The sequence below is a fragment of the Mirounga angustirostris genome, unplaced genomic scaffold, assembly GCF_029215605.1.
Source record: "Mirounga angustirostris isolate CCGP_5_RB_7025 unplaced genomic scaffold, mMirAng1.0.hap1 SCAF_3, whole genome shotgun sequence".
Lineage (NCBI taxonomy): Eukaryota > Metazoa > Chordata > Mammalia > Carnivora > Phocidae > Mirounga > Mirounga angustirostris.
Genome location: NW_026991711.1, coordinates 43,498,541 through 43,513,217, shown reverse-complemented (window position 1 = coordinate 43,513,217; position 14,677 = coordinate 43,498,541). Strand labels below are relative to the sequence as shown.

At 40.2% G+C, this 14,677-nt stretch overlaps 1 protein-coding gene across 1 annotated transcript; it reads right to left on the bottom strand.

Moving 5' to 3' along the window:
• Positions 1-694: 694 nt before the first annotated feature.
• PCDH20 (protocadherin 20) lies at positions 695-6,581 on the bottom strand. The gene is made up of 2 exons (XM_045869553.3): positions 6,051-6,581; positions 695-4,994 (listed from the first exon to the last, which is right to left on the bottom strand). Exons 1-2 carry the CDS (start codon positions 6,180-6,182, stop codon positions 2,271-2,273), a joined length of 2,856 nt encoding a protein of 951 aa, XP_045725509.1. The 5' UTR covers positions 6,183-6,581; the 3' UTR covers positions 695-2,270.
• Positions 6,582-14,677: the final 8,096 nt, after the last annotated feature.

Below are 14,677 nucleotides of genomic sequence, written 5' to 3'. Positions count from 1 at the left end.
ATGTTTTTGTAAAGGAAATCCTGGCACAAGAAGTTATTCAGAAATACGTCTTTTTATTAATGTTATAGGCATTTCTTGTGCACCCCAAACACATGAACTTTCTTCAAATTTAGAAATAAATAGAATATTTTGTTACTTATACTTAGGGTGAAATCACTGCACTTAGGAGGGTTTTTTTTTTTAATTAATGGTGCTACTTATTTCATATGTAGTTCCTTCCTTTAAAAAAGGGAAAGAAGATATGAAAATGATTGGTAGAGGATGGTTTCCTCCACTGCTATACATCAATTATGAATGAAAAGTTTTGGGGGTTAAATGATCTTAGTTTCTAAGCTCAGGTGCCTCTCATACAAAAGGAATCTCCAATAAAAATATATTTCCTTTTTGTAACAAACAGTACTGCCTCCTACACTTATTTTATTTATTGAAATGGTCAGACCGAAGAAAACAAGAAAAATGAGTTAATACAAATTCAAAAGGTCCTGGGTGTTTGCATTCAATTTTTTTTTGCAATGTATTTTTAAAATGTATTGAAAGCTATTGTAACACAGCTAACAAGGGATTTGTCAGAAATATGTAGTAAAATGAATGTTTATAGTTGATACTAAGCCAAAAATTAATATGCATGTGCACATGCATGGGTATAAATTTTCATATGAATGCCTGTCAAATATCTAGGCATACTCTCTATCATATGTATGTGTCTCTATTTATACACATATTCAATGATTTACCCAATGTTTAATTGAGTAATGAATTAGTTTAATATAAACTTTAGCAAACAGAATATTTACACTTTACCCACATTTACCTTTAAAAGCAAACAAATGCCAATAACAGGCACTTCAGTGAAAGACCAAGCCCATGTTCAAATATAAATGGTAAAAATGAGAAAGAAGTTATGAAAATATATACCTTTAATTTGCAGACATATAAACACGTTTGGTATAGTACAGACACATGAGGCCAAAAAAGTAGAATGATCCGGCTTAAGCTAACACATTCCTTGTTTACACAGATATTTTGCTATAGCTCTCATATCAAATAAAATTCCCAGCTCAACACAATGAAGTGAAAGAGATCAATCACTAAGGAACCAGCTTGCTTCATGGCAAAGGAGTCAGTAAAAGCTAAGTTATCGAAGAAATCTGCTGCTGGGCTTACAAATAAACTCTTGGACCTAGTCCAAAGCCAAAGAAAGGAAGCCAGAAATGGTAGCCAACAAACCCAAACAACAACAGAAAGATAAGTATAACTTTTATATAAAGGGCCCAACTAAAGCGACTGGTAGTGTACACTAGCTTCTAGAATAATTCCGTTTTAATATGATTTTTATTTTCTCATGTGATAAATGAGTTCAAACACATAGAAACCTAATACATAACCCAAGTATGAAATACTACTGACGAGTTGTCAAAGCACCAAAATGTTGTGAACGCCTACGAAGCAACTAAGGATTGAAACAGGTCTCTGCTCCTGGCTGTTTTCCTTGGACACAATTTCCAGTTACAATGTCTGTAAGGGAGAATATACACATTTCCCCTGTAATACTAGCAAGCACAGTGGCACAGGGAACAGAGAGCAATCTGAGTACACAGAAAGCAAAATACTCTTCAGCAGGTCAACTCTTTAACACATGGCCACGTTTTCACCCTTGCTAAAAGCAAATTGCGCTTCTTTGTAATGCTCTTCTCTTTCAAACTATACATGATGTACTTATGAGGTAATAAACACTCTGTTTACAAATGCATTTCTTTTCTTTCTTATCATACACTGAAGTGCGGTGAAATTCAGTTTATTTCAATTTCATATCTCTTAAATGTTAAAAACAATATATTTAAAATATACTCTTTCATTAATTTCCTGTACAACAACTGTCCTGTACAATACCTCAAAACAGTTCCCTGCAAAGGGGCAGCTGATGCCCTCTTGTGGTTAAAGGACTTTTTAGACCAAAAAAAAAAAAATGCAATGTACCATTTTCTTACCTTATTCCCAGGTTCTTTGAAAGCTGCAAACCATGTCCAAGCTTTTTTTTTTTTTTTTAACAACAGTTGTATAGCTGTTAGTACTAATTTTCATTAGAAAATGCTGTACACATTTTATAACCTCTGATTTTGAATTTAAAAACCTGTAAACAGCTTACTTACAATATAGTACAAGTTATAAATTAGTCGTCCTTCATTGGAACTGTCATCTACACACTCTTGTTTAAGGTGATGAAGACTACCCAAAGTCAGCCAAAACATCTCTTATTCCATGATGAAATGTCAAATATTAGAAATAGCCATTGGTTTCCTCTCTCTCATATGCAAGCCAGTTTTTCCTTTGAGTGGAATTTGTACTTCCAAATTTTCGTCTTCCCTGTGATGCTTTTTCCCTCTCCTTAAACAGATGTATATGCCCATCCCTGTTACCAGTGTGACAGAACCCAAGCTTATGACAGACAGAGTCACTAGGGTGGGCACACAGGACGCAGCCTCGACTTTCCTATGAGTTGGTTCTATTGAGATCTGTGGTTCTTTCTCCTCTATATTAATTTCTGGCTCCTTTCTTAAAAGACTCTCAATGTAGCTCTCATTACTGACCGTGTCATTGACAAACAGGTTCACCATGACCGTGGAATGGAGAGGTTCGGGATAACCATGGTCACTCACTTTCACCAGTAAACGATGGAGCCCATAGTCTGTCTGCAGCAATGCCTCTTCCAAAGTAATGTTGCCGGTTTTAGGGTCAATCCTAAAGGACTCAGGCCTCGGACCTCTTCTTCCTATGATGCTGTAGGCTATGACAGCATTCATGCCTGTGTCTTTGTCAACAGCATAGACCTCTGTAACTGGGGAGCCGGGGAGAGTAGAAGGCAGGACCAACAGGTAGGACATGTTGGACTGAGGAAATAGAACCAGAGGAGGGTTGTCATTGATATCTAGAAGGAGAATTGTGATTTTTGCAGTCGAAGAGAGGGCAGGCTCACCCCCATCAACAGCTTCGACCCACAACGTATAGGAGCTTTGCTGCTCTCTGTCCAAAGAGACTTTAGCTCTCAACATGCCCTTTCCTGTGTCTATGACAAAAATATCACTCTGGTTCACGACCGAGAGGGCAACCCATCCATTTCGTCCAGCATCGGCATCAGTGACACTAATTACCCCGATTTCACCATATCCTGGGAAGTTTTCTGGCACAAAAAAGCTGAAGTCCTTGTTGATAAACCTAGGGCTATTGTCATTTTTATCCAGCACGGTGAGAACCACAGTGGCAACTGATTCTCTGGGCGGCTTCCCAGAGTCAACAGCTCTGACTGTGTACCTGTACTTTTCTTTCTCTTCTCGGTCCAGCTGAGTGGAAACTGTCAGAATTCCTGTCACACTGTCTAAGGAAAAATATGAGGGGGCATCAGGTCCCAGGAAATAGGAAACTTGGCCTCTCTCTTCACTGTCAGCATCCGTCGCATACAGCTTAGTCAAAAAGGCATGGGGTGCGTTGTTTTCTTCAATAGTTAGTTCCAGCAAGGGCTGCAGGAAAATAGGAGCATTGTCATTGTCATCTAAAAGTTGCACTTTAATGATTTTTTTGACATGAAATCCCTCAGAGTTCCAGGCCACCACAGCTATTTCATAGAACTGCTGTAGCTCATAGTCCATCGGTTTTGTGGTTTCCAGCAAATATTCATTATTGTACGGTTTGTAGGGTGATAGCCTAAATGGTCCTTCACCGTCCAGGTAGCAGTTCACCTTGTATTTACCTTCTGGATCTCTTATGGTGAAGAATGCAATCGGAGTGTTAATAGGCTCCAGTTCTCTCAGGTAAACAACACCATCTACCTCATTTGCTATATAACGAGGAACAATTTCAGGTGGTCTGAAAATGACTTTGATAATGGTCACCAGGGCCGTGGTCACAGCAGGGATGCAGCCTGGCCCGTTAGCAAGGATGGTGAGCTTGTGCGTTTGCAGAACACTGCCCCCAATCTTACTGAAAAGTTTAATGACTCCGGTGGTTTCATCCAGATGGAATAAATCCTTGGATGCTTGTGGAACTTTCTGGCTGTAGGCGTAAGTGATCTGAGCATTGGTTCCCAAGTCTCTATCCAGGGCCTGGACAGCTGCAACCGGGGTGCCCACTGTAGCATTCCCGAACACAGTGACATTGATTTGTGAGTCCGTGAAGAGAGGGCAATTGTCATTAATGTCAGTTATGCCGATGGTGAGGGTGGCGCTGCCCAACAGTGGTGGAGACCCGCCATCCTCCGCTATGATGATGCTCACGTACTGGTCCTGGGTCTCCCTATCCAACAGTCCCATGACAATTAGGTAGGGAGTGCGCTCCCCATTCTCATTCTCCTCCACGTCCAGGGTGAACATGCGATGGTAGTCCAGTAAGCGGTAGGTCTGCACCCCGTTCGTGCCTATATCTGGGTCCATGGCAGCATGCTCTATGGCCAGCCGGGTGTTTATAGGTGCATTTTCTGGGACCCAAACCGAGATTTGGGAAACGGGGAACTGCGGGGCATTGTCATTGATGTCCCGGATAGCGATTTTCACCTTCACAAACCTAAAGTATTCCTGAGGCAGGACCAGTACATCCAAAAGCAAAAGACAAGAGTCAGAGGAAGGGGAGGAGGAGATGGAAATGCTGCCGCCCCACGCTCCTCCACCTCCTTCAAGACACAGGGCCTCCCGGTCGATCTCCTGGGCAGAAGTGTGCAGCTCCCCGGAACGGTTGTCCAGGGTCACGTACTGGCCACTCAGTCCCCGGGAGGCCAGGCTGAAGGAGAGAGGGGGGGTCCGCTCCGCGACGGGGCGCTCCGGCAGCTGCGACAACTGGTCCTGCCTCCCGGCGGCGCGGGGCACCAGCCGCAGGTCCTCAGCCAGGCTGCCGATGAGCACCCCCGCGGGCAGTCCCTCGTTCAGGCTGTACAGAAGCTCCGTGGCCCGGCTGTAACTCGCGAGGCAGGTGAAGGGTCCCACGAAGAGGAAAAACAGAAACAGATGCTGAAAGTGGGGGGAGGGGAGAAGGCTCGTTACACACACGCGGGACCACGGAGATTGGAGTCAGAAACCAGGGCCACAAGGTCATATTTACCCCCATCCCCATTACCAAAGGCAAACCCTCTAGTGAGAGAGGGATGAAGAGGAAACTTGCTGCAAAGAGGAGATCTTTGCAACACTGTCGCCAAAACTTATTTTTTCTGTTCACTTTCTACCCTTCCCCCTCCTTTCTCCCGCTCCTCATCAGCACCCTTATTCAGTTAATAATCGGAATCCCAAGCCATAAAGCGTCCCTGGAAACACACGCCAGAGTGGAGAGCACTCAACTCGGACTGCGCAACGCCAAAGGGAAACCACCGGGGTAGGTCATGGAGAGGGAGGAGGTGGGTAGAGGAGAGTACTGAGCGATGATGGGCAATTCATCAATTTATTTCCCATTGAAATGTTTCTACCACTAAGGTCTCTGGAACGCGAAATGTGTCACATCCCTTATTATGAGAACACCACCACCACCACCAATAATAATAACAATAATATGGAAAACATAGTGACACTTTCCCTTTGGAAGCACCCCCGCCCCATTAAATAAACACTTTAGGTCAGAGAAGTGATTTTCATTTTAGCTCTCATCTAGTGTCAAATCAAAAGAATCTGGATCTCCACCTCCTATCAAGCCCTTCCTAATCCTCCTCCCCTAAGGAAAAAGAAGTAAACGCGGAAAATGTTTACGCAAAAAAAACAATTTGTCAATTACAGTGGCCAGTCCTAGCAGGTGCCGACAGCAGGAAATCTCCTCACCCCAGTATCTCAAGCGGATCGAGCCCCCCCCCCCCCCATCTGCCTACAATTTCTATTTCAGAAACTTACTCTCCCGACCCAAGGACTTGCCTATTCCTTGGTAAAAGGGAGACACCTTATCCTAAACTCCCTTTCCCTCCCCCCAACCTTCCCGTAAAGTTTGGATTAAGGGAAAAGGTTTGAAAAACCATCAGGAGTAGGAACTGCCTCACAGCACAGCAACTTGTCGGGGCTGCAGGGCTCCCGGACCCCAACCCTTACCGGCAGGTTTCTGTGGCTGGTGCTGCTCCTGGGACGACTTAGACGCCCCATATCCAGGCGCAGGAGCCAGGTCGCCGGGCGCCAGCTCACTGCTAGGGCCCGCGAGCTGCGCGCATTCCCTCGGCCGCGCATTCCCAGGGAGGCTGCAGTCAGCGCGCTCCTGGCGGGAGGGCGGCGGAAGACACTCCCTCTCTGTTCATGCAAATCGCTGGGGAACTGCAGCCAATAGTCACTGGCTCGTCAATTAAGGACGGGAGCTAAAGGGGGGCAGAAAGGCGCGGGGCAGAAGGGCACCGTCATGGTTTCCTTCCCCGGGCGCAGCTAAGTCCCGACCCCGCCGGAGGAGCCGGAACGGGGGACTTGCCTCTGAAGACTGCGACCAGGCGCCCCCCGGTCGGGCACCGGAGTGCGTGCCCACCAGCCTCCCTCCTCGCCGCACCAGTCAGAACCCAAGTCCACGGGCTGCGAGCGCGAGAGGGAGAATTAGAGTAAATAAATAAGCCCGCATGTATATCTGAATATAGAGAGAGAAGAAGTCGGCGCTACAGAGCAGCCACAGGAGCGATCCCCAAAACGCTTGCTTTGCCACCAGTTCTTCGGAGAGACTTGCATCCAGCCCTGTGTGCACAGAGAAAGAAAAGCCGCGCTTCTCTGAGGAGGGAAGGAATTTCAAACTCTTTTTAAGGTGGTTTGAACCGGAAAAGCAAATAGATGAATTCGGGGAGGGTTTTGACATGCTCTCATTTTGAATTTTCGTTGTTGGTGGTGGCAGAGCTTCTGCTAGTTTCCTAGTTGGAGGCGCAAGGGTCTCTGGGTGTCTGCCTTGTGGTCTTACTTTAGAGACGGTTGTGGCTTCTGGCCAAGGAAGGAAAGAGCCCAGGGGGAAAGTGGAAACAATTGTGTGGTAACTAACACAAGCAGTTCTGCCCGCTGGCAATTTTAACATACTTCTCGAAGGGAGGCAAAAATTGGTTACTTTTCATTTCAAATTATTGCTTTTTTCTTTCCCTTGGAATGCTTACTGGGAAAGTGGCCCTTTAGAAAGGAATCCTGGAGGGGTGTGGTGCAAAAATGCTTGGATATTTCCTCTGATTCTCACTCTGAAGAGCCCTGTGACCTGTTTCTTCCTTTATAAAATCAGGGCTGGTGAGAGACTCCAGTGAATTAAGTCTGTGAAACACTTTTTATCTGCAGGGTGCCATATAAATAATGGAAAAGACCATTGGCATTTCCCTGAGTAGACATTTCTCTTCATCACTGGGTTTCCAGATAGCCTCTGCACTGCCCTGAACATAAAATCCTCCCCACTCAATATTTAGTGACTGAGCCCAGAATAGAAAAATCTTCCTTTGGGGTCCGAGAAAGATCTGACATCCTGTGCTTTCCATAGGAACCACTTTAATTTTCCTATTCTACCTTATACTAACTAGAATCTAATCTGAATTGGTTGGCTGAACTAATTGTTTTGCTCCTTCTTATTTTCTCTCCATCTCTGCTAATTCTAGAGACATGGAGTCCTAAATATTGACAACACACTACATCAAAACATCTGGTGTGCTTATTGCACAAATGGGACCATACATGGAGTCCACAAACAAAATTCTCTGTAATACATTTCTGGCATATGATATGGATCTGATTGATAAAATTCGCCCCTTTAGGCTCTTTAGAATGAAACTGGAGTGCTGGTGAAGAGGTGGACACACAGAGGAACATGTACACGTGGGTGTGAAGCCATTATACAACTGATAAACAAAGCACAGTCAGGGAAGTAGGATAGGTCTCTTCTTCAGCTGCTAATTCTGCCCTCCAGATGAACTTTTACCATAACTGGTAAATATTTACTGAGGGATCTCTAGCTGAAACATGGCTGACTCCAAAAATCAGTATCAAGCTGCTTCAGAAATGTGTTTATGTCTTCGCGGCGCTCAATACCCACATCTTCTGGAAGTTTGGGGGACACGGCCAGAAGCAGGCCATACATCGGCAGTGAGAATACATGGAGGCTGGACCCACAGTCTGAATTAATTTTACATCTATACAGACAGCAACCATGATAGACTGTATATCCCCCTTATAGTTCATGCCCTCTCCTATAGGTTAAAATCACTCACCTTATATTTTGGTGAAAATATAGGAATCTCTTTCCTTAATTTGTCCTTTGTTTACAATGACACTACATAGGAGCTGTCGTTTATGAAGACAATCCAGTTGAAGTGACATTGCCTCTTTGTAATTATTTTGTTGACTGTCTTTAATTTTCCGTGGACTCCTAAGCTCTTTCTTTCTCTACTTTGCCGTGGATACTTTTGGCACAGATGCACCATTTTCAGGTGTCCCCATACTACATCCCAGCAGAGTTTTGGTCTTCTGACCATATCATCCAGCTGATCTCTATGGAAAAGGTTAGTGCTTCTCCTCCCCTTCATTAAGCAGGCAAGAAATTAAATCTGTGTATTCTATAATACATAGGTTTAACAATAACTTTTCTAGAATGTTTCTATAAAGCATGACCATATGAAATATAATGGAAGTTGAAACACAGAAGTTAAACCTTCTGGAGATAATGTTTAGAATGACAATAATAACTCCCATTGCTTTGTGATTGCAAAGTCCCTGGATGGAAGTTTGTCATCAAAACTGGAAGACCTTGGCACAATTTGAGGTAAAACCTTCATGTCACAATCCAAACTGTTAACTGAGCTACTTGTTATTATCTTTCCTTTTTGAAGATCTAAGCAGAGGTTTCATGCAGGGTTACACTGTAATTGGGCCTCAGGGAAAAAAAAAAAAAGGGCCAATACCCTTCTTTCTTCTCCTGTACCTTCATCCTGGGTACAGTGAAACATTCCCAAACTCCTGTTCCTTATGATGCCAGTCCTGTGACCTACCATCTGGCGTCATATATTTCTTCTAAAGATGATCTGGAGAGCTTCTGTGCTATTCCTCCCTTGAAAATAATACTTACGAACTTCTCAGATGTCTCAATTGCTCTGGGCCTGCTTCCCAGGTGTTTTGTAAAAATTGATCTGGAAGAATAGTTAGATTATATGCCTCCCAAACCTATTTTTTCTTTAGACAAGGAAAACAATTTTATACAATAGATGGTACACTGAGCAGAGCCAGGAAATTTGGATTCCATTCTCTGAGTTGCTGCTAGGTTGCTGTGTGACTTTAGGTAAGTAATCACACCTCTCTGTTTCAAATTTCCTATAAATACACCCCTACATACTACATGGACTTATATGCATTAAATGGCTTACCTAATATCTGTCATTATCAGACACTGAATAATGATACACAGGTGACTTTGATAATTATTTATTGCATGATCTCACTGCAGGTTAGTAATAATTTTCATTTACTGCAAGACTTCTCTCCTTGTAGTCTTACCTCTTTATAAAGTGTGAGCATGTTTGTAAATGTATGTCAGGATACTATCTTCAAACTTTGTCCATTTATCAAACATACTCTAAAACTTTAAAAATATTTGAAGTGCTGTGTTTTCCAGGTAACTTTTATAATTGAGCCATTTGAAGTGTTTTAGTAACAGTATGGTATCCACAAGTTTCATATAGTTAATATGTACACAGATATTTAAACCTATTTTGAATCATAGTTCTATAAATGTTTTAATTAATTGATGATTGTAAATAAGTATAAATTTAGAATATGACCTTATTTTAAGATTACTCCATTTTTGCTTCTTAATATATGAAATTAGCGATCCTTTTAGATGACTTAGATGTATGTGTGTATATTTATGATGTATATATTATATATATGTAAGTGTAAATCCTATAAAATATAGGAATATAATATATAGTATAACATAAAATAATTATAAATATGTAATTAAATGTTTTTATATATAACATATTTTTAAAAATACATTCTTTTGTAAATATAAATTACATATTTATACACATTACATAATATATATATATATATGGAATGTATGTGTGTATGCACACACACACACACACACATTCTTTGTCTGATCCAACAATCAAGACTGAGAAATGATCACATTTATAAAACCAGTACAATATTTGAAAAATAATAAAATCGACCATTTATTGCATGTCAGTAATGTTTTGAACATGCTACTGGGTGCTTTACATGTGTATTTGCTTACTCTTCATAACAGTTTTATAATTATTATTTCAATTTTACAGCTGTAAGTTACATGCCTATCAGTATCTGTGGCCCCTATCCATGGCCTCCAAAGTGCATGTTCTTTCTACTCTGGTACACCCTTCTCACCTGAATGGATGGATCTAGGGTGTATACACATTTAAATGTATTTCAAGCCAACAAGTGTTTATCACTCATTTACAGTAGGAAAAACATTGGAGGCATAGATTTGCTATATGATAACTTTTTGAAGTAAAAACTTCTTTAGTTAATTACTATGTTCTAAACAGATATACATACAGAAACACAAACTCCTCTGTGTTTGGCCAGCTTCACTCTTCTTATGACTTGCAGACTTAGAATATATTATGTGTGTAGATATATTGTGTGTACTTGAAAGTCCTGAAAAGTTCTAAGTAATTTTATGGATTGCCTAGTTAACCCTCATTTTATATATTAGTTGAGAGCAAGAGAAGTGGTGCATAACTAATTCAAATCTTAAAAATTCTCCTATTTCTTGGAATAGCAGACTTTGGCCTCGGGATCAGCTCTGAATTTAGAGGATAACTTAGAAAAAGAGCAGTTATTTTCTCTTATCATCTATGACTTCCAAAAGCCTTGATCTTAAACATTGCCGTAAGTGCCAGTTAGTTACTTTATATTATTTTATTTTTCCAATTTACAAATATATTTAAGAAACAGTACTGCAGGGGCTCCCCCTTATTTGCAGGGCAGATGTTCTAAGACCTCCAGGGGATGCCTGAAAGCCCACATGGTACCCAACACTGTTTCTCCTTTACATACAGACCTGTGATAAAGCTTAATTTATAAGTGAGGTACAGGGCGCCTGGGTGGCTCAGTTGGTTAAGCGACTGCCTTCGGCTCAGGTCATGATCCTGGAGTCCTGGGATCAAGTCCCACATCGGGCTTCCTGCTCAGCAGGGAGTCTGCTTCTCCCTCTGACCCTCCCCCCCTCTCATGTGCTTGCTCTCTCTCATTCTCTCTCTCTCAAATAAATAAAATCTTAAAAAATAAAATAAAATAAAAATAAAAATTATAAGTGAGGTACAGTACAAGATGAACAATCACTAACAGTAAAGTAGAACAATTTTAACAATATACTGTAATAAAAGTTATGTGAATGTGGCCTTTCTCTCTCTCTCAAAACATCTTACTGTATTATATACTCACCCTTCTTGTGATGATATGAGATGATAAAATAGTCACATAATAAGATGAGGTGAGGGAATAACGCGGGCACTGTGACTAGCGTTAAGCTATTATTGGCCTTCCGATCACACATCAGAAGGAGGGATCATCTGCTTCTAAACCACAGTTGCCCGTGGGTAACTAAATCCCCTGGAAGCAAAACTGAAGGAAAGGTGGGGTGTGGGGTGTGATAATTTAGATAAATTGTTGTTCAAGTATATCAGGCTTAAAAAAAAAATAAGCCTATATTGAATTTTCCCTACACAACTCAGAGATTAATTGTGAGGCTAATAGAAAATTAGCATATTGGTTCTTTTGCTAAAAAAGCTGTATAATTGCTTTAGTAAATAAATATACTATTTAAACTACTTGTACAAAAGGATGCAATTAAGATAATTTACTATAATACAGACTTGTATTCTAAAACAGTTAACAGTCAACTGTGCAATTTATGTGACTTTAGTTGATACTAACTAGTACATTCTCTTTGTTTTAGAAAACTGTGTGTAAATAAATGGATCTTACATTTCTCCTCTTTCCCCACATATTCCAATAGGAAGGGTAGAGTAGGGTAGAACAGTTAGGTAGGGTAGAACAGTTCTTTAGTTTCAGAACTTAATTAGCCTCACTTTAACAGGGATAAGTATAGCTGGGCAAAGTCATCAGAAAACCCCAGGCCTAATTTTAGCTCACATTTTCAACTTTCGCTCCTGATCCTCAAAATAAATTTTAAAAGTCATTTCCAACTCATTTAAATTTCACATTCTTTCTTCTCACTTCTGGTAGAGGTGATAATGAGCAGTGAAATCATCAAAAGAAAGGTAGTAGGATTGAGGAGGAGACAAAATGAAAGGCGTGGAAAATCCATAAAGTGGATCAGCAGTCACTGAATAATGAACAGTTAACTGAAGGCAGTTTATTGATGACATGTATGCCTTACTTCCTGGAACCGGACCCTGGGAGACTTGAAAGAAGGGAGAGGTATGGGCTGTGAGAATATAAAGTAATCACAAGCCCTGTAAATTAGCATAGAAATTAGGTCAGGGGCAAAACAACTCCACTGAAGGAGAGAAATCATTTTACGTTTTATTGTAGGGCACTGATCCCATGCCCTGTGTTCTTCAGATACCAATTCTTCACTCACAAGCTGAAGTGTTACATTTGGAAAAGCTTCATGAAAATTTGTGCGCAGGTCGTGTTTTTACACAGATCGATAGATCTTTTGCCTGGCTTTATAACATCTCTTTTTATCTGCTTCTTTGAATCTAAGGTAGGATTGTTAAAGCCTGCGTGACCGTTCTGATCTCAGTGTGTATGGTATATGAAAGCACTGAGCTAGTATTGCAGGGTCAATGAAAGGCTCTTTCAGTGACGTAAAAAGTCAACATTTTCACGGGGTAGAACTCTGATCACTAACTTCTTCTTTCTGGATATCTTTTTAGGAAGAGGCAAGAGAGTGCTGACCTTAATCTCATTTACTGCTAACATCTACCAATTACTGAGCACGTAACTTTTGCCAGGTGCACGGTGAGCATTAGTTCTGATCTTCACAAACACCCTGAAAGTTAATGATGACCCCATTTTAAAGATAAAGAATCTGAGAATTTCAGAGGGTAAGTAGGTTGCCTGAGGTTACACAGCTGGGAAGTGGCCAAGCTAGGACTGAACAAGAAAAATTTGAGGTAGTTTACTGTAATGTTGGTGAATCTTTCTCCTATATATTCACTGAAATAAGCACACATATTGAATATTGAATATGTTCGCATTATAAACAATGCATAGAATGTGATAGCAACAGAATCATTGAAAAATACCAAACTTGTAGAAAAAATGAACAATTACTGATGGAAATGGAAATGTCATATTTATGAAATAGCATATTTTCTTCTTTATTTAGATTATCAAGAAAAGGAAGTCGATTTTATAAATGAATTTTCATTAATGGTTTGGAGTTATATACCAATAAGACATTTATTTGGTGAAAGTAATACGCTTCTTGATAATGAAATCATAAATATCCTAAAGGCTATCTAAATCTAAATTATAGATATTTAAATCTGATCAAGTTGGTATCAACTTTATTTAAAATACAATATTAATAAATCTATTTTTTTCTCCCCTTTATGGATAAATAAATTCATTAACTAGATTTTAGTGAGGCATCACTAATAATAATTAGCTTTTAATGACAAAATTGTATTACTAACTTTATTTTAAATATTTGTATGTGCCTTTAGGATTTAAAATAAGACAAATGTAGATAAGGTGACTATTACTAGATTAATATTTGATCTTACCCAGAATTTAGATTTTGTGCTATTTAACACTCACAAGGGAGAAAAGAAAGCTAGAAAGAAAAAAAAGCATAAAAAGAAAAAAAAAGATCGATTTGTATGGGAAACAAACTTTTTCCATGGTATTTTTCTCTCAATGAAAAGGATTTAAAATGCCTCGAATGTGCCATAAGCATGACATATATTCTCTATAGAAGCAATTTTTTTATTCTAAATGAGGAAATATATGACGTGTTTTCTTGAAACAAAAAAAATATTGCCACTTCCGTATTCCAATACATTAAAAAAAAAAGCACCCAAATCTATTAGAGTCCTGTCAGAGCTTGTTAAATGATTAAGTAACGATCATAAAAGGCATTTGACACACAACCTTTACTAGTCATAAAGCCAAGAAACCTGAGATAGCCTTGCTAGCTGCGAGCGTGAATATTTTAGCATTTTTGTGGTATTTCTGGATCAAGATTGATTCCAGGTGCCATCTCCACATATCCGTGTTTATGTAAAAGAAGCTCTTCTAGGCTGGACATGGACAGATCCTTGGAGTCTGGATCACCGCCAGTCTGGCTCTGTGAGGTGTGACACTGCAGCCTACAGTTAACCTCTTAATAGTAGTCAAAGCAGCAGTGACTTTTTTTTTCTTTTTCTTTTTTTTCTTTTTTTTTTGGTAAAAGGACAGATTTTCACTTCCACTTACTGTTAATCAAAAAATGTTAGCTCTCTTGAGTCACCTTTATATTTTTCCCTCCAATAGATTTTGGCAAGAAGACAACCTATTCCTTAGACGTCATCAGACGCTGAAGGATGGCAGAAACAACATAGAAGGTACTAGACTCTTTTTACTGTCGTTGCTTTTGGTTATTTAGAGCCCACTTTCCTTGACTTTACATGTTCATAGTCCACTTTTCCCAACTCTGTGACGCTACACTTAAGTATGTTTTGTATCTAATACCTCTGACCTATATTGACTTTGTTGGATTTCCTCTTCTC

What these genes read in the sequence shown, in the direction of transcription:
- PCDH20 (XM_045869553.3), bottom strand. Translation starts at nt 6,182, where the DNA reads ATGCGCGGCCGAGGGAATGCGCGCAGCTCGCGGGCCCTAGCAGTGAGC. An exon ending in CCAGCCACAGAAACCTGCCG is followed by an intron (nt 4,995 to 6,050) that starts GTAAGGGTTGGG and finishes CCCCACTTTCAG; the next exon opens with CATCTGTTTCTGTTTTTCCT.